The sequence below is a fragment of the Eubalaena glacialis genome, chromosome 2 (assembly GCF_028564815.1).
Source record: "Eubalaena glacialis isolate mEubGla1 chromosome 2, mEubGla1.1.hap2.+ XY, whole genome shotgun sequence".
Taxonomy (NCBI): domain Eukaryota; kingdom Metazoa; phylum Chordata; class Mammalia; order Artiodactyla; family Balaenidae; genus Eubalaena; species Eubalaena glacialis.
The window spans coordinates 158,935,964-158,955,343 of NC_083717.1; the positions used below are offsets into that span (position 1 = coordinate 158,935,964).

Genomic DNA, 19,380 nt, shown 5'->3' on the forward strand with positions numbered 1-19,380 from the left:
CTGTGTCCAAACCTGGTAGGCAAATCTTTTTATTTAATGATCTTCCTGACATTTGTTTCTCGTATTTTTTTTTTTCATCCCTTTCAACGTATAGCCAAGGAAGGCACGACTGAAAAATGCAGTCTGTGTTTCATTTAGGCTGGTGCTTTGTATTAGTCCCACATCAGTGTCTGGCATGGAGAAAGCATCGTGAGGGGTCTGGGAGAACTTTCTTACTTCTTCTGAGTCGAATTCTCACAGTGACTTCAGTCTGTTTTTTGAAGTATTATAAATTCTTGGCCAGATAATCCCTGAAACTCATGTTCAAAGGCAAATACCAAAGCATATCCTAAAACCAAATACAAATGAATTTTAGATGGGCTGCCATTTTAGCTGATTCACATCACTGCTCCCCTCATCGTGATTCTTGCACACTTGTCAAAGGGACTGGAAGCTCTAACTCAGGTGTTTCAGAAACAAATAATGCATTTTTGTTATGAGAGGACAAAGAGAGGACATTATTATATATCTTGAAATCTCAACAAGGACTTGCCTCACCACAAAGCAGGGATAGCCGTGAAGGTGAAACCCTGTATCCCGTTGACCACCCCCTCTTGCACTGCCGTACCCTTTCCTTACAGAAGCTGTGCTGTGTGACCACATCATGGTGTGATCTTTAGAGGAGACAGGTCATCTCATTCCTTTTGTGACCTGACTTTCCGAGATCCTTTGTTTTATGGGACTGTGGAGTCCGGTGTGTGACACAGGTCCAATGACCAGATGTGCTATGTCTTTGGTGTTTCCATGATTGATGTTCTTGTAAATCCCTTTGGGGATTTTAATACTGTTCAATCTATATTTAAACCATTAAATTTGACAATAAGAAGTAGGACCCTTGGCAGAAATTAGTTGCATATTTGAGAATGGCCAGTTACCAAACACCTAAACAACCTCATAGGGCAGGCAAGAACAGGTCTTTCAAGCAAAAGGGGTCCATCTTCACCTGCTCCCTGAGTAACTGGTGCCAGGGTGCCAAACTCCAGAATTGCCACTAGTTTGCATATCATGGACTAGTTTACTGGAGAAGTCGGTTGTGATGCTAATGTGGTACAGGCATTCTTTCTCTCTCTGTCCTTGTCCCAAGCCTGTCATCCTGCAGAGCCCCTGAATGCAGTCTTGTTATGCTGTGAGGTACAAAGTCACACCAAGGAACTCTAGCCAGTAGGCATTTGTGGCAATAGGAACATAAAGTTGATAAAGTTCTCATCTGTATGTGTTTTCTCTCTCCCATCTCCTGCATCCTTACCAGGCAAAAGTAGAAGAAAAGATCCAAGAGGTCTTCAGTTCTTACAAGTTCAACCACCTTGTACCAAGGTAAGCTGTGGTTAAGTGTTTGAGGGGATCCGGGAAATACCGTCTCCCATGGGAGCCTTTCTTCTTTCCTCCTTGAGCTTGTCCAACCTCAGGGGATGAGTCTGCTGTGAGGCTGGTGTTCCCTGACCTTGTGGCTCCCTGGAGATGCTCCTGACCCCAGCTCCTGCCACTATTAGAATACTGTCTAGAGGAGCTGCTCACTTGAACTGAGCCATCAGGTGTTACATGGGGAGGCCCTCAGGGCCTGAACTCTGAGCTCTGAAGGTGGAGAGAGGAAGTTCATGACCTTGAAGCTTAGTTCTGACCTGCTGCGCTGGTGTTCGGAACTCTCAAGTTTTTCATATAACACTTTGAAACAGATGTAGAGTCCAGGGGGATGGCAAAGGATGGATTCCTTTGATGTATATTATGACTTGACTGGGAAAATGTGAGAAGTTTGAGCTTCTCCCAGCCTGGCCCTTACTGGTGATTGTGCAGCAGATTCCCAAGGGCGACATTTCAAGTGAGAAATAAAATGCCTTTTGTTTTCCTTGGTGCTTAGTAAGTTGTAGTCTTCTGAGCTCTTTGATGTCAGAAATTCCAAAAGGAGGATTATAAGCAGAAACTTATTAATTTGAACCTTCATTTTCTCTTTTTTTCCCCCAATTTTATAATGTATCACACTAGAATTTCATGAGTTATTTCATTTATTAGCATTTCTCTTCTAATCACAGATTGCTTCTCTGAAACTGTCCTGTGTTATCTTTCCTGATCAGTAGTCCAAATTGTGTTTGGTCCTTGTTTTATCTTAATGTTATAGCACTTTTCCTTGACGGTCTCTGGACGTAGTCTAGTTGGGCCACTGGCTGATTCTCTCTGGATGGGAAGCTGAAGGGTCTGAGGTCCAGCCTGACCTCCTTTATCATGTCTCCCAATTTCCTGAGGCCTCCTAACACACTAACTCCTGGCAAGTCAGTCTCTGGGTACTTCGGCTTACTGGAGCATTACAGATATTTCTAGCCTGAGTTAACTTTGTGTCTTTTTTTGCCACCATTCCATTTTGCCCTTATTTCCATGAGAAGAAATTTAGTTAAAATATTCTGATTAGCCAAGGCAGAAAACAGTTGGAAAAATGGAAAGACAGGTGGAAAAGTTCTCTTCATCCTTCTTTCCTGGAGAAGAAAAGGAAAACATCAACTAACCAGAGGAGTCTTCTTCCAAACTGCTAACCTAAATCTCTACTTTAACGCATAGCCCAGACCTCAATAAATGAATTATTGCTCTTGTCCTGAGCCACAGTTGGAGCTTAGCAAATGACACCATTTGTGTAAACAGCTCAGGGAGAAGGAGCCCTCTGCCCGGTACAGGTTGTTTCCCCAGAGGTGGTAGGACTTGGTGATGGTGAGGGGCATGGTGGCTTCAGGAGGGGTTTGTGGTTAGAGTTGCATCGCGATGACTCGCCTGATTGTGCTCTGAGTCACTGTGCCCTGTCTCCAGCTCTGTGGACACATATCCTCTGTATTTCCAATGGGACCTTTGATCATTCGACATTCCTTTTTCACCCACCATCAGAATAGAGCCCTTGGACTTTCCTTTTATTCTTACTGAGATGGGAGGGAGAATGGGAGGTTATAATCTGGGAAGAAGCTGTGTTTTGGGAGTGGTGGTAGAAGACAGTAAAGGAGTAAAATCCCCTGATTCATAGGTCTTAGGTCAGGTGTGGGTGGAAAACAAAAATGTTTCTGTTGGGTTTGTATCCTTTGTGGAAATAGAATATACCAGGGCTCTGGGTTTATGTCAGGAATCTGACATTTCCCATTTTGTCATTGTTGCCTATGAAAATGAGTGTTTTAAAGGATGCTAATTAGCATCTTATGTCACAGCATGCTAATTAATATTAGAGATATTACACACTGTGGCCAAATGGCTGAGAATGTAAATCAACTTATCAGTATAAGGCTGGAGCCAAACATCTTCACCATAGAATGAACTTCTGGGGTTTAAGAATAAATATGAAAATTTATCAGCATTTTAAATTACTATCACAATTACAATATTTAACATTTTAGTAGTCAGATTTTAAAAGTCTAGTATTATATTGCAGGAACAAAACTTCCTTGTTAGCTAAAGTGAATATTCAGATAGAGCAATTAATCTAGGTGACATGGCTTGTTTGTGTTTCTGAGGTCATGCTGCTGATCAGATGTGGCAGAATCACACCCACTCCCAGGATCACTGACCATGCCCAGGTCCAGGGATGCCAGGAATGATGCTGAGCGAGGCATCCCTCTATTCAGCCTTTCAGAGCCACTGCCAAATAGAAGATTGGGCTGAAATTCAAGGCTGAAGCTGAATGTTGTTACATTCTAGTTTATTCCCCATCCCAGAAATGATTTTCCTCACTCTCAGACTGTGATACATGCATTCTCTCCTGGAGTGAGGTGGTCCCTCCCAAGGAGCTTTTGGACCATGCTTTGAACAGTTTTGTTTATCAGTATCCTGCTTTCCCATAGAAGTTAATTTTTCTTTTCCCGTGGTTAGTCATTCTCACAGTTTCACATGCTTATGAATTTACCCTTTTCCATATATTATATTAGCTTTAGTAAGATTCCTGAAATGCATAAACCACACACACACACACACACACACACACACTCACATAAAAATTTTTAAATTGTCGGGGAGTTCCCTGGTGACCTAGTGGTTAGGATTCTGGGCTGCCGTAACCCAGGTTCGGTCCCTGGTCTGGGAACTGAGATCCCTCAAGCTGTGCAGCGTGGCCAAAAAACAAGCAAACAAAAAATTGTTTTTTTCTTGGGAAAAAGTAGCCTGGTGCTCCTTGTAAGGGGGAAATATTGATAATGCTAATAGAGCACTGAAGGTTAGGTGTTGGCAGTTGCTCTGAAGCCAAAATGCTCTGAGTTAAGCTCTCAAAGCAGGTTTCATACAGGCACCTGCTCAGCTTCCATGTTTTCTGCCATTTCTGTATGTGATGATACTTTAGCATTTTCCAAATCCTGAGCAGTTAAAAGATGTGGTCCTTCATACTGTTGTTCTTTCCAAGGTTCATACAAGTAAGTTCATCCTCCCTCCCACCCTCTCTCAAGTGACTTACTGCTTATGTGCCAGAGGCTTACTTTTTGACTGGAGAAGCCCCTGGCTTTAGTGGGTTTAAAACCCTCCCAGAGGCCAACAATGGACTGAATCCCTGTTCTCTCATCTGTCACAAACAAAGGCATGAGTCTCAGGGATGGTCCACGTTTAGGGGGAGGGAGTGTGTTTGCTGTCATTCGGTCTGCTGTGTTCATTTAAAGTCATTCATTCCTTCACCCATTTGGCAACGGTATCTAGGGGATCAGGCACTTCTGGGCTCTGGGAACAGGGGGAGCAAGGCTGACCCAGATCCTGCTCCTGCTGGGCTCTCAGTCTCATGGGGAAGGTAGTTATTAAACAAATGAATTCAAAGAACATAGTTACCAAGGGGGTGACTGTCTCTCTCTCTCTTTTTTTTTTTATAAATTTATTTCTTTTATTTATTTATTTTTGACTGCGTTGGGTCTTCGTTGCTGCACGTGGGCTTCTCCCTAGTTGCGGCGACCGGGGGCTACTCTTCGTTGCAGTGCACAGGCTTCTCACTGCGGTAGCTTCTCTTGTTGCGGAACACGGGCTCTAGGCGCGCGGGCTTCAATAGTTGTGGCACACAGGCTCAGTAGTTGTGGCTTGCGGGCTCTAGAGCTCAGGCTCAATAGTTGTGGCGCACGGGCTTAGTTGCTCCGCAGCATGTGGGATCTTACCGGACCAGGGCTCAAACCCGTGTCCTCTGCATTGGGCCGGCGGATTCTCAACCACTGCGCCACCAGGGAAGCCCGGGGGTGACTGTCTTAAGAAGGGAACGTGGCGCTCCTAGAGAGAGAGTAACAGGGAGGGTGTAAATTAGGTTGGATGTAAATCAGGGAAGGTGTCTCAGTCTATTTGGGCTGCTGTAGCAACTTCCTGTAGATTGGGTGACTTAACGTTTATTTCTCACAGTTCTGGAGCCTGGGAAGTCCAAGATCAAGGCACCAGCAGATCTGGTGTCTGGCGAGGACCCACCCCTCTGGTTCATAGATGGCATCTTCTCACTGTATTCTCACCTGGCGGAAGAAGCTCTCTGGGGTCTCTTTTATAAGAGCACTAATCCCTTCATGAGAACTCCACCCTCACCACCTAATCACCATGCAGAGAGGTCCCCACCTCCTAATACCATCACACTGGGGATTAGGATTTCAACATAAGAGTTTTGGAGGGATGTAAACATTAAGTCTGTAGGAGAGGCCTCTCAGGGAAAGTGACTCTTAGGCTGAGACCTGGAGGGTGAGTAGGAATTGGCCAGTTTAGGAGGTGGTGGGCCTTTTCCAGGCAGAGGAAAAACATGAGCTACAGCTCTGAGACTGAAAAGAGCAGAGTGCACCCAAGGCAGTGTGACTGGAGCTTGGTGAGGGCATGGGACTGTACTGTACATGCTGCATGGTACACAAGTATTTCTTTTTTTTAAATTATTTATTTATTTATTTATTTATTTTTAGCTGCGTTGGGTCTTCGTTGCTGTGCGCGGGCTTTCTCTAGTTGCGGCGAGCGTGGGCTACTCTTTGTTGCGGTGCGTGGGCTTCTCATTGCGGTGGCTTCTCTTGTTGCGGAGCAGGGGCTCTAGGCACACGGGCTTCAGTAGATGTGGCACGCGGGCTCAGTAGTTGTGGCTCTCGGGCTCTAGAGCGCAGGCTCAGTAGTTGTGGCGCACAGGCTTAGTTGCTCCGCGGCATGTGGGATCTTCCTGGACCAGGGCTCGAACCCGTGTCCCCTGCATTGGCAGGCAGATTCTTATCCACTGCACCACCAGAGAAGCCCTACACAAGTATTTCTAAGTTACTTCTCCAACAGTGGAACCAGACTGCCAATATCCCAAATATATGTATTTATTTGGTCATTCCTGTGTGTCCCAATCTCCCACCCCTCTCTCCACAGCCACACAGATGCCCTCCTCAGCCAGTTGAGCACTCATGCCCTGCAGTGCGCCCTGCCACCCCACTCCTGCGCAGAGCCTGGCTTGTTCTGCTCCACCTAATTGAATGGCTTTGGGGCTGAATTATTCAGAAAGGAAAGGGAAAGAGCTCTAGCTTTTCTTTTCTAACGCCCTACACAGAAAAGAGTTTTAGATCTAGAGGTGACTTTAGAATAAAAGAATGGTGAGGGTATTAGTTTGCTAGGGCTGCTATAATCAAATATCACTGATGGGGTGGCTTAAACAACAGAAATTTGTTTTCTCACAGTTTGGGAGGCTGGAATTCCAAGATCAGGGTGCTGGCAGGGTTGGTTTCTCCTGAGGTCTCTCTCCTTGGCTTGCAGAGGCCGCCTTCTCACTGTGTGTTCACATGGCCCTTTCTCTGTGTGGACTCCTCCCCAGTGTCACTTACTCTTTTTATAGGATCACCAGCTCCCATTTAACCTTAAATACCTCTTTAAAGGTCCTATCTTCAAATGCAGTCACACTGGGGGTTAGGGCTTCAACATATGAAATTTGGGGATGGGGGGGAGACACAGTTTAGTCCATAACAGTAAGGCTCTTAGTACAGTCTCTGGCTGACCAAAAGAAACTGGATATATGTCCCTTCAATTTAAAAGAATCATAAACCTCAAAGAAGAAGTTAAAATTCAATCAGCATTGTGGCCCTTGAAGCTCTAGATAAGCAAAGAAACATTTCCCGAGATTTTAGAATAACATTTACATATTAGCATTTTTGTGTGTGTGCTTGCATGCATGGAAAAAGTCACTGAAAGAATTTCTCTTCCCCTGTTGTGGCTAACGTTCGTCTTCAGATGAAACCAGCTAAGGGAATTCACTAGTTCCCTCTCAGCAGGGCTCCCAGGGCCTGGCTATCTGTGAGTGAGGTTCAGGGTGGGAGGAGAGCTATTGGGGAGCCCCCTTTGGGCTGCCTCAGGTCCCACCTCTAGGGACCGACTCAGAGCTGCAGGAAAGGTGCCTGAAGCTTCTTTCAGTTAGATGTTTCTGGTCAGGTGAGACTTCAGGTAGCTTCTTGTCACTTCAGGATCCTGAGGAGTAGCCAGAGTCTCTTCCTCCCTACACGTAGAAAAGCCTTTGCCTCTGAGGTCTTTCATTTCCTAGGACTGACAAGCCCCTTGTCAAATGAGAGGAGTGAGAAGACAAGGGAAAGGGTTCATTCTCCAGGGTTGGTTTTTTCTTTTCCCCACAATAAGGGGAAGGATTTGTTTGTGGCTTAATTCAGCTCTCTAGAAATACCGAGTCCTCCAGGGAAGTTTAACCCCTGGCTGACAGGTCTCCTGCAGTGTGGCATGTGTGACCACACGAGAGACTGATAGGAAGCACCCCTGAGCCAGAGCGGATGCCATCTGCAATCTAACCACCCCCTCCTTGTCCTCTCTGCTTGCTCGCATTTTAACTTTCCCTTTGAGGTTTGTCATTCTTTTTAATTGACAGGACACGTACCCAGGGAGAAGTCTCTTTTGGCTAGTCAGAAACTGATGCTACCATTCCTCTATTCTTTCTCTTGTTCATTCGACAGTAAATGTTGAGAGCCTGCTCTGTGCTGGGCCCAGGTGCTGAAGCTAGATGCAAGCTCCCTTCACGGGGTTATAGGGTATGCAGTAGGCAGGCAGACCCAACAGCGAATTCCAGTCAATACCTGGTCCCTTTCCCCAGCATTACACTTAGGATCACAAAATTTTATTCACAAGAAACCTTTAATGCTATCTTGCCCGGCATTTTAAATGAGCTGGAAAGTGTTCTCTTTATTGGAACAGAGTATTTTCCCTTCTCTCCTCTGTGGCTTAGCATCCCAGGGTATGTGGCATATTCAAATTCCTCTGACTATTTTTCAGACTGAAAACAACTGACCTGTAGAAAACCCTCTGTGACTTGATCCGTTCATAGTTAGAAGTCAGGAGTTCCCGCCTCCAAATTCTGTGCTTGCCCTCACCTGGATTGGGTTTCTCAGCCTCCTCTCACTTCTTGAGTGGGTCCCTGCCTGCCCTGTTAACGGTCTCCTGCGCCCTCCTGGTTTTTCTCGCCCATCACACCTATGCTGGCCACACTCAGCCTGCCCAGCCAGGGCCAGGCCACGCGGTGTGCCCTCTTCAGCTGTCTGCTGATCTCATTGCGTTCCCTCACACCTCTACCTTTCTGCTCTTCCCGTCTTACGAGCCCTAACCACAGCACCCCTGTCGCTGCTTCTGCTAAAGGGTCCTAGCAAGATTGCCAAGAAAAGAAATCATACAACAGTGCCTTCTGAATGGCTTTATCAAAAGTTTATACTCCTCAGCTTCAGCTGGGCCTTCACTCCGGTTTATCATCCTTCATTCATCTTGTGTAGATTTCCTAACATATGCCCCATGATGGCCAACCCACACTCTCCCAGGTCTTGCCTCCTAATTCCTGAGAAAACCGAGGCCGTCCCACGTTTCCTTGGTTTCCCTCTTCCCCGCTTCAGAGTCCTCTGTTTGTCTAACTTCACACTCTCGCATTGTTTCTGTCTCTGAGAATGTAGACTCATTCATTATTTTCAGACTCACCTCTCCTCCCGACGCCCTCACCTGAATACACCTCCAGTGCTTAAAGCCCACCTGTCTTTGTGTTCACTGAGCCCTGAGCCCTGGAACCCCTTGAGAGAGAAATTGAGTCTGGCCGTCTCTTCTTTATGATCTGGAATCTGCTCTCCTCACTCCCTGAACTCTCTTGAAGGGCACCAGCCACTTTGTAGTTTGTCCTCTTTTTCCTCAGTCTTACAGCACTGTTGGCCGCTGTTAAAAACCTCCGTGAGATTCTCTCCTCCTGCTCAGCCTGTGAGGCGACACTGCCTTTGTCCTTCCTCTGCTTGTGTACTGCTCTTTCCTTCTCTCCTCTGGCTCCTGGTCCTCCAAGCCCTTAAAGATGGGTCTTCCCTCAGTTCTGCCTTCAAACTTTTCTCTCTGCTCTGTCCTCTACTCCTGCAGCTTCACCTGTCACCTGCTTGCAGATAAATGATTCCCAGTTCGTCTGTGTCACGTGGATCCCTCTCCAGAGTCTCACATGTGTTTCCAGCGATGTGACTGACATCCCCACCTGAATACACTTCCAGCGCTTTAAAGTCCACCTGTCCACAGTCAGCTTGTCTTGGGCACCGTGCTAGGTGGAGCCCTCAGAACTCTAAGTTCTTCCCACCTGGTTGACTCTTAACAGCATCTTACCCTGTCTTCCCACCTCATCTCTCTCCCCACTTAGTGCTTTCGTCAGTACAGTTTGTAAACACATATTGAATACCTACTGCAGTCAGATAATTTTTCTAAAGCACAATTCTGGTCATTTTTTCTCAGCTGAAAACCCTCAGGGTTTTCCTTTGCCTATTTTTTTTAATTGAGGTATAAGGGACATAACATTATATTCATTTCAGGTGTGCAACGTAATGATTCAATATTTGTATATATTGCAAAATGGTCACCACAGTAAGTCCAGTTAACATTCAGCACCATATATAGTTATAAATTCTTTTTCTTGTGTTGAGAACTTTTGAGATCCACTCTCCTAGCTACTTTTAAATATGCAGTACGGTATTATTAACTGTAGTCGCTGTGCTGTACATTACATTTTCATGACTTATTTATTTTATAACTGGAGGTTTGTACCTTTTGACCCCCTTCACCCATTTCACTGCCCTCCCCCTCCACTTCTCACTTCAGGCAACCGCCAATCTGTTTTCTGTATCCACAAGCTCAGGGCTTTTGTTTGTTTTTTGTTTTTTTTTGGTGGAAGCCCTAGAGTACCACGTATGAGTGAGATCGTGCAGTATTTATCTTTTTCTATCTGACTTATTTCACGTAGCATAATGTCCTCAAGTTCCATCCATGTTGTCGCAAATTCCCTTTGCGTATTAAATTGAGTTAAATTCCTCAGCTGGCATCCCAGATCCCTATAAAAAGGGCCTCAGCTGCCTTCTTGACCATTCCTCTTTCATTCCTAATAGCCAGGCCAAATCCCTGACCTGCACTCCCCCTGCACGCTTTATACCTGTCTGCATGATATAGTAGCCGTTAGCCACTTGCACCTGTTTAAACGTAAATTAATTAAAATTAAATAAAGTTTAAAATTCAGTTGCTCAGTCACACTAGCCACATTTCAAGGGCTCAGTACGCACATGTGGCTCATGGCTACCTATTGGACAGCACAGACAAAGACACTTCCATCATCACTGGAAGTTCTTTTGGACGGCCCTGGTCGGTTCCTTTTGTGTTTGTTCCTTCTGGCTAAACTGTCCTCCCACCAACTCCTCACCTCCTCTGCCTGTTAAAATATTCTCCTTCTTCCAGGGCCCCTACCTCAAATTCCACCTGTTCACACAACCTTCCCTGATCGTTGTTTTCTGAATGAGATGCCCTCCCCCCAAACCCTTTAGAGCCTCTAGTATTTTATCTGTTTTCCCTTTATGAAACCTCCCCAGTTTTCCTCATATTGTAGCCGCTTATGTCCTTATCTCATTTCCAGTACTGAATTAGAAGACTTTTTGAAGTAAAGACTACTTCTTCTGGGCACAGTACAGTGGGAGTTCAATGAACAATTGTTGAATTGAATACCTAGGAAAGAGAGTGGTTCTTCTTTCATTTCATTTCTGGAATCAGCAAGCACAGTGAATGTCTTAAATTCTTTACTTTTTTCTTTCCTTCCGTAATCACACAGACCCCTTCTGTAAGACCCAGCGAGAAGTGCAGCCCCTGTCCTCTGCCTGCCTGTGCAGGTGGCCATGGCCGGCACAGTCCATCATAGAGCCAGTGTTGCTGACATCAGGGCCGAGGAGAGCGACTGGCTGCAGAATACAGACATGATCCTCAGGCCAGGGCTGTGGGTCAGCACGTGGGAGGTGGAATTTCGGGGAGGGAATACTAGACGGATGAGTGAGGGGCAGGCAGGGTACAAACCACAGACTTCAGAGAAGTGACCCCAGAAGAAATGACCAGAACGACAGAGGCTAACCAAATCAGGGAAGTGGCAAGGCTCAGATTTAAATTGCTTACAGGATGGGGAGCTGTAAGGTATCTGTTCTCAGCTAGACCCTGGAGGAACTTTCTGGGTGGTTTGTTACTGCCTGGCTAAGTGTGCTCACAGTGGCATTTCTAGCCCAAAGCTACCAGCCACGAAGGAGAGTTTGTTTTTAACATTTTATTTATTTATTTATTTTTTGGCTGCACGAAATTTTTTTTTAACATTTTATTTATTTATTTATTTTTTGGCTGCACGAATTTTTTTTTTTTTTTAACATTTTATTTATTTATTTTTTGGCTGTGCGTGTGTTCGTTTCGGCACGCGGGATCTTCATTGAGGCATGCAGGATCTTTCGTTGTAGCGCACGGGCTCTTTGTTGCCATGCATGGGCTTCTCTCTAGTTGTGGCCAGTGGGGTCCAGAGTGCGTGGGCTCCGCAGCTGGCAGCACACAGGCTCTCTCTCATTGAGGCGCGCAAGCTCAGTAGTTGTGGCACACGTGCTTAGTTGCCCCGTGGCATGTGGGATCCTAGCTCCCCGACCAGGGCTCGAACCCGTGTCCCCTGTATTGGAAGGCGGATTCTTTACCACTGCGCCACCAAGGAAGCCCCGCCCCAAACATTTGCCAGCGCCATTTCCAGACACGTTAGGGACGTTCAGAGGCTGGCCTCTTTTCTCTGGTTGAGCCGCCCTGGGGAGCTAAAGAAGTTGCTGTTTTCTACTCATTGACTGTGAGGGGATGACCAGAAGGTGTGAGTGAGTGTGTGCGTGTGCGTGTTCTGTAGTGGGGGAAGCCGAGGCTGTTAGAGTAGGTTTACAAAGCTCTTTATCTTTCCAGGCTTATTTTGCAGAGGGAGAAGCACTTCCATTACCTGAAGAGAGGCCTCCGACAGCTGACAGATGCCTATGAGGTAAACACCTTGCCCAGGAGCTTTCTCTATCAAATTATCAGTCAGATCTTTCTCCTTTTTTACTGTTTGGATGTAAAAGACACTATGGGCTTGCCCTGTCGCAGATTCACTCACCGTCCTGTGTGGCTCTGGCGGGAACCGGGTCCGCAGCAGCTCTGCCCCACAGAGCCGGGACTCCTACTTCCGAAAGGACAGAACCCCATCTCTAGTCTCATCCTCCCTCAGAGCTAGTGGAGGCCCCAGATGGGGTGGGGCTTTCATCCCCATCGTGGCTGAGGGGGGTTCACATGGTGTTCTACTAGACACCCCTTGACTGCTAAAAGGTGGTCTAGATACCTGTTCATCCTCACCCCTTTGCCCTGTAAGCTGATCTAATTTCTCTACTGGCCAAAGGACCAGTATATAAGTCCCAGAGAGTAGTCCTGCGGTTTAACACTGTAAAAATGCCCAAACGTGGAGTGGATTTTAAATCAATATACCTTAGAGCCCTAGGGGTCCACAGAGGGGCTCAGGGGAGGGCAGCGGAGGTGGAGGGGAGGGGTGTTGGGAATAGGGGTGAGTAGCAGCCAGAGGGTAAATGTGAACCAGAGGCCACCAGTTTCCCTGCCCCACTTTACATAGAGCAGCTCTGCTTTTAATTTGCTTTTGTTTGGGGGTTCTACGTTTGATTATTTACAGCAGGAATTTGGGCCTATAGACCCAAGCGGGTAGCATAAACGAGAGATGCGGGCTTGGTTGGGGGAGGGTGCGCGGGGTGGAACTGAGGCAAAGCAGAGGACCCGTGCTTTTACTCTGTTCCTGCCAGTTGCTGCCAAACAGCAGTGCAGACCCAGGGTTGCCAGATCTCTTCTTGTTTTTTCAAATGAAGCCAGAAATTCAGATTTCTCTGTGGATCTCTCAACACGTAAATGTTACAACCAATTCTAATGAAACAAACAAAACACTACAGGGAACAAGCAGGACACATCCCTGGGTTACATTTGGCCTGTGGACTTTCAGTGTTCAATCCTCAATGATTAGGGTCCAGGCAACCCTGATACAATTAATACCATGACAGCTAACAATTCACTGAAGAATGCGCTAAAAGCTTGCTGTTCCTTGTCTCATTTAATCCTCACAGCTACTCCAGGGGGTAGATAAGTCTTTATTTCTTTATAGATAAGGGAATAGGCATAGCAAGATTAAGTATTTGCTCAAAGACACATAGCTAGTGAGAGGAGGAGCTGGCACTGAAACCCACAGCAGTGTCTTCTGTCACCACACCAGCTGCCCCCAGGTGGGGAGCTAGCACATTTACGTGCACGTGTATGAAGAGGGCAGTTTGGGCCAATGGAAGGAGCACTGGACTGAGAGTCTAGAAACCGGCAGTCTTGTCTTATCTCTGACGTTTACTGTCTGTAATCTGGAAAAAGTTCATCTCTCTGGATCTCATTTATACACTTTGGATTTGTAAAACTGGGGCAGTAATACTGCCTGCCCGCCTAGCCTTGAATGCTTGAATATTTACGGCTTGAGTTAGGATCAAGACGGGCTCACATGTCACCTTTGGAAACCTTTCCCAGCTCCCCAGGCAGAGGTATATGTATATGTATGCATTTGTTTTGTTCTGCCTTGTTCCAGAAAGACACTTGTACTTACATGTCTGTCTAATTGCCCTCTTCCTCTACAGAAAACCACACACATCCTAAACAAAGTATCTTAAGAGTAGGAACTGAATTTTACTCATTACTGTGCCCCCAGAGCTTGGCATGAGGAGATACTTACTGAATGAGTTACTCCAGGAAATCCCTTCCTGAGGTTGTGTATCTTCTTGGGTCAGCACTGAGAAAATAGTAGCACTTAACTTTCTGGCGTGTGAGAAGTCCTCTGCTCGGCTTCTTTGGATGCCTGTCAGGGAAGGACCCATTGGGTTCAGGTTAAACTCCTTTGTCCCATTGTCCTTTTCTCACGTATGGTCATTTCAGCTCCTGGCTAAGGCCACCAGGCAAAGTGTCCTTCATTCACTGATTGTTCATAGGTTGTCCTCCTCCTCCTTGCCAGGCTGCCAGGAGGAAGACAGATGTCTCCCTTTTCACACTGAACAGTTGGAGACCCTGCTGCCTTTTCAGCAGGGTCTTGGAATGATTCTGAATAAGGGGTGTGTTTTCTGCCCTGTTCCTTTTGCAGTGTCTGGATGCCAGCCGCCCATGGCTCTGCTACTGGATCCTGCACAGCTTGGAACTCCTAGATGAGCCCATTCCCCAGATGGTGGCGACAGAGTGAGTCTGGCTTTGGGGAACCTGGGGTGTTCTCTGAAATTGTATTTTGACTTTGGGGTTCTTTTTGGTTTGTTTCTGTTTTATTTATTTTGAATGAAAAACATAGAGCACTACAAAGAAACCGTTGCCCTTCTCTTGACCTCCAGTAACTTCCTGAAACTCTTCCACTTCAGAAGCCTATTGTATGCTCATGGGTAGAATAAGACTTTGAACTCCCAAGAGAAGGATTCTGTTTCTTCTGTGGCCTTTTCTTTTGGCTCTTGCTCTGGTCTTTGAGAAAAGTCTTTATCATCAACTCTGGAGAAATATGATTTTGCCAGAAAGTACAGTATGCATTTGAATAGCTTCTGTGGGGAAACACGTGGCAACCCAATGGACAAAAATGCCTTTGCTTTCCGTAAACACCTCCATAGAAGTCCCTCCTCACCAATGCCTGGGGGGGACAGTATGGCTCTTGATGGCAGTGGTTGTGTTACCGTCTTGGTGTACAAATGTCATGACATCGTTTTCCTAAGCTTCTGATTTATGGTTAAAGATCTAAGCAACTAGGATTCTTCCCAAAGTGCTGGTGCAGATGGTGTCCTCAGTGTGGCTTCTCACCCTTAGACGCTCATCATAGTTTGTATTTTAAAGACGAAACCGATCATCACTCTAGTCTGAGGGGTACCTGAGGTAGCAGAGGGCCGCCAGGAATTGGATCTAATGCTCCAGTTCTCACTGAGAGAGATCGCGTCCCCTCAGCAGCACCTCGACCTCGTCTCTCTCGCTGCTGCTCCGGAGGGAGAGAGTCAGAGGGAAGCCCCTGAGCCAGGTTCCTCTGCCCGCAGCACCCAGGGGCAGCTGTGCGGGGATGCGTGGAGGCCAGCACATACCCCTCCCTGGCCGCGGTCCCCCTGCCTGGGTCACACTGGCAGGTCAGAAGAACAGAGCCACACATTGTCTCATTCATTCCGTCTTAACAATAACCTCTCATTCTTGCCTTCCTGGGCAGGGTGTCTTGTGATGGATGTGGATAGGGAAGATAATAAAGAATTAGGCCATTAACCCTTGTGATGTGTACGATGCTTTCAGAGGGAGAGGAAAAATATGCATTGTCTTCCACATCACCGAGCTGCTGCAAGCCTAGTTGCTTCTAGCTCTGGATGTAGAGTTGGACACAGTTTCTGCAGTAACAGGAATTTAATTGTCAAAATAAAGGCCTGTGTGTTTTTGAAATACCAGTTGGGGGTTGTGGATTGTTTGGGAAGTTCCCCCCGTCCTCCACATACACAATCAGGATGCACGCTGGGGGAATGGGAATGGGAAAGTTGTATGTGAGAGAAGACAAAAGACATGGGAGGATTTTGTGAGTGAAGTGCAGATACCCCCTAAAGGAGCAGTGGTTTGGAGCAGGAAGGATGCCCCCTAGAGGTGGACGTAGACCGGTCTGAAGTGGGAAGATGGTGATAAGGGGCTTCCTGACGTGGAAAAACTCGGGTCAGCATCGATTTTGAGTTTTGTCTAGGTTGTATACTTGGTGTTTTATATGTAAGGCTTTTCTGAGGGAATAAGTGTCAGAACAGCTTTTGTGGCAACATCACATAGGAAGAGAGGACCCCCTTAGAGGGCTTTTCACGCTGAACGATTGGAGACAACCTAAATATCAACAGTCGGGGATGCTGTAAGTGTAAAGTTTAGGTAAAGTACCTATGTCATGATACATACAATGAAATACTATGCAGCCACGTAAAAATTTAAAAGTTAACAGGTGTTAAATAGACTTATTGTGTGATCATTTCCCAGTATATACAAATATCAAATCATAATGTTGTCAAATCATCTGAACCTAATATAATGTTACATGTCAATTATACCTCAATTAAAAATTTATATATATATATAAATGTGTATATTTGTATATAAAAATGTATGTATTTATATAGAAAGATATTTAAATGAAAAAAGGTAAAGATTCATTTTTTATAGATTAAAAATAAAGGAGGTTCTATGCATAGAAAAAAACAAGGATATATACACACATGGTAGTAGTTCTTTGTGGAGATGGTGGGGTTGAAGGTGATTTTTTTCTTTTCTTGTTTAAGCTGATTTGCATTTTCTAAAATTTCTACAATGAAACTATTGTTTTGTAATTAAAAGAATGTTTTAAAACTAAAAAGCTGATTTGTCCTGATTGCAAGAACCACTTGATAGTTAATGACCGAAATTTTCTGTTTCACAGCCAACTTAAAAGCTTTACCTATGGTTCTTCTGAGCATTGATTTAACAGACTTTTAAAGAATTACTTAGGCTTTCCAATAATGTACTTTGTTCTGTGCCTAGCAGGCAGTTAATTCTAGGTGCAGATAATATTTGTAATGAACAGAGCCTAGTAGCTCTGGCTTATAAGGGAATAAACTATTTTTAGTAAGAAACAGAGAAATCTTAATGACTTCTATAAAAATATGGGGATTTTTTTTTTTAAAAGACTACCTGATTTTGGATATTGCCTTTTTATTTATTTTGCACAGGGAAAAGAAATGCTTTGAAAATGTGATTAGGTTTTTTTTTGTTTGTTTCCTTCTTCTTTATACAAATATTAAGGTGACCTAGAGGTTGAGTTTAGATCTGGAGTTTAATTATTTTTCTGCTGTCCTCTCTTCCCCCTCCCCAGCCTAGTGTGCAACACACACACACACACACACACGCAAGTTTCTCTCTTTCCTATTTTGTTCACTGTTGTACTTCTGTTTGTTATGGGAACAATATGACAAGCTGAGTTCCCTCTAGTGGACAAAACCACTTTTGTCAGCTACTGTGATTGCTGACCAAAGCCAGCAAGGCCAGGCTTTTACTGCTGGTATCAGACCTTTCAAGAATAATATATTCATAGGTAGGAATTTAGTGTGCCTCTCTTAAGAGATTGTATCCACAAATTTATACATGTGTTTACCTAAAGTAAATTAATATTTTGGAACCAGACTAAGTGAATTTGCTTAGTTAATGATTTTGGAACTAAAGGAAGCATCTTTTAATGAGAATCCCATGCGTTGTTATTGAACACTACGTTAATGAAACACAGAGTAAAATGAAAACCACAGGGAAACTACTGTACTGTTAGGTCTTTTAGCTTCTGTAAGATCTGAAAAGTATCTTTAACTTAAAAATTGTTTTAGGACTTTTCCACTTGTAAAGTTTTTCTAAAGATTAAATTTAAATTTTCATGTGTCAGTGTTTTATTATTTCCCTTTCGAAAGGTTATTAGTTGCTTGTCCCCTGGATAGCTCCTGAAATATCTTTCCTTTTAAATTTAATTTGTTTCCTTATCTTTCAATGAAGATAACTTACGTGGTCATTTGTCGTCTGGGCGTTTTTTGGCCAGGTGCTGCTGGCATCTAGTAGGTGGAGGTTGGGGAAGCTGCTAAATATCCTCCACAGGACAGTCCCCACAACCAAGAATTATCCAGTCCAGAATGTCAATAGTGCCACGGTGGAGAAACCCTGCTCTAAAATAACCAACTTTAGACTTGACCACACTTCCAAAACAGCAGCACACCAGCCATCCCCAGCTCTTGATGAAATCAGATAACCTGTCGTCCTCCCCAGGGTGACACTGGCCTCCTGGAATCAACAGGAGAGCCTGCCTGTCTTTCCCCTGTTCATTGCTCTCCTCTGCCAGGGAAGGAGTTTTCCTCTCCCTTGTATCAGCTGAAGCTGTCTTACAGTATGAAAATCGGAAGACTTAGCATAGATGTCTTAGCCCGATGTCAACTCATCCATCCTGCATTCGCATCTGCTCCTAAGTCATCTGCTCAAGGATAACTGTGCCTATTTCCAAAGCTATCATCTTTCTAACTTATTCTAGGCCTTAAGTCTATCTGTGGTAACCTGTCTGGTGCTGAAGTTTTTCTTAAATCTAACCTAAATTCTTCTTGCTGCAGATTAGCTTCAATTTTTGTTTCTTTACTAGAAAGTTTGCATAATTACCTTTTGTATGCTTGAGGTATTTTGCTGAGTAGCTTCCGCACTGTGGTTTTCTCTAATGGTAAGCCTTTTAATCACTTTTATACTTAGCCATTTTTACAACTCTATTCTGAAATTCCTTTGAGTTGGAAAATGGAGGCTTGAGCCAGATATAGTTTTGACGAATACTGTGTTTGTGATGCTTTGAAAAAGCATTTTCTTTATTGTTTACAAGTCATGGACCCTAACCTCTGGTCCTTTTTCTGCTATGTTCCTAGTTATTTCTCATATTTATATGCTTTATTCATCCCCTTACTCCTGCCATCTCTAAGTATATCACTTGCTACTTACACCTGTTTCATTTGTTTTATTCTTATTGGCTTCTGATTTGTTTTATATTATTCTGGACTTTCTCTCCTTGGAGGGTTTCCCTGCTCGTTATGTATTATTTGCTTATATACTATGCATGCTTTTGAGTCCTCCATCCACACTGGTGACAGTGATGTCCAGAATCAACCACTTTAAGGCAGTCCTCAACCATCCCCTAAAAGTCCAAGTAAATCATCGATAATCTTGCTTTGAACTTAATCCTCTGACAGGTTTTACACACTTTTTAATAGTTGGATGATAAAGCAGTGGTGTCCAATAGAACTTAACAAGGTAATGGAAATGTTCTATAATTTATCGCAGCCACTAGCCACATGTAGCTATTGAGCAGTTGCAATGTGGCTTGTGTGACTGAGGAGCTTAATTTTAAATTTAATTAATTTAAATTGAAATTTTAAAAGCCTCATGTGGCTAGTGGCTACCTCTTGGACAGTGCAGATATATCACATTGCTACCCAAAATGTGGTCCCCAGACCAACAGCATTGCCATCACCTGGGAGCTTGCTAGAAATGCAGAATCTTGGGTCCCTT

General features: G+C 44.7%; 1 protein-coding gene across 3 annotated transcripts in view; it reads left to right on the forward strand.

Annotated features, from left to right (window-relative positions):
* Positions 1-19,380, forward strand: part of FNTB (farnesyltransferase, CAAX box, beta) — a 74,502-nt gene that overhangs the window by 18,826 nt on the left and 36,296 nt on the right. For all 3 annotated transcript variants that reach the window (XR_009699434.1, XM_061180914.1, XM_061180915.1), the window contains exons 2-4: positions 1,289-1,353; positions 12,193-12,265; positions 14,432-14,523. Coding sequence is in view for 2 of the 3 variants with exons in the window: in XM_061180914.1 (XP_061036897.1) it covers positions 1,289-1,353; positions 12,193-12,265; positions 14,432-14,523 (230 nt within the window). In the remaining variant the exon portion in view is untranslated. The remainder of the gene's footprint in view (positions 1-1,288; positions 1,354-12,192; positions 12,266-14,431; positions 14,524-19,380) is intronic.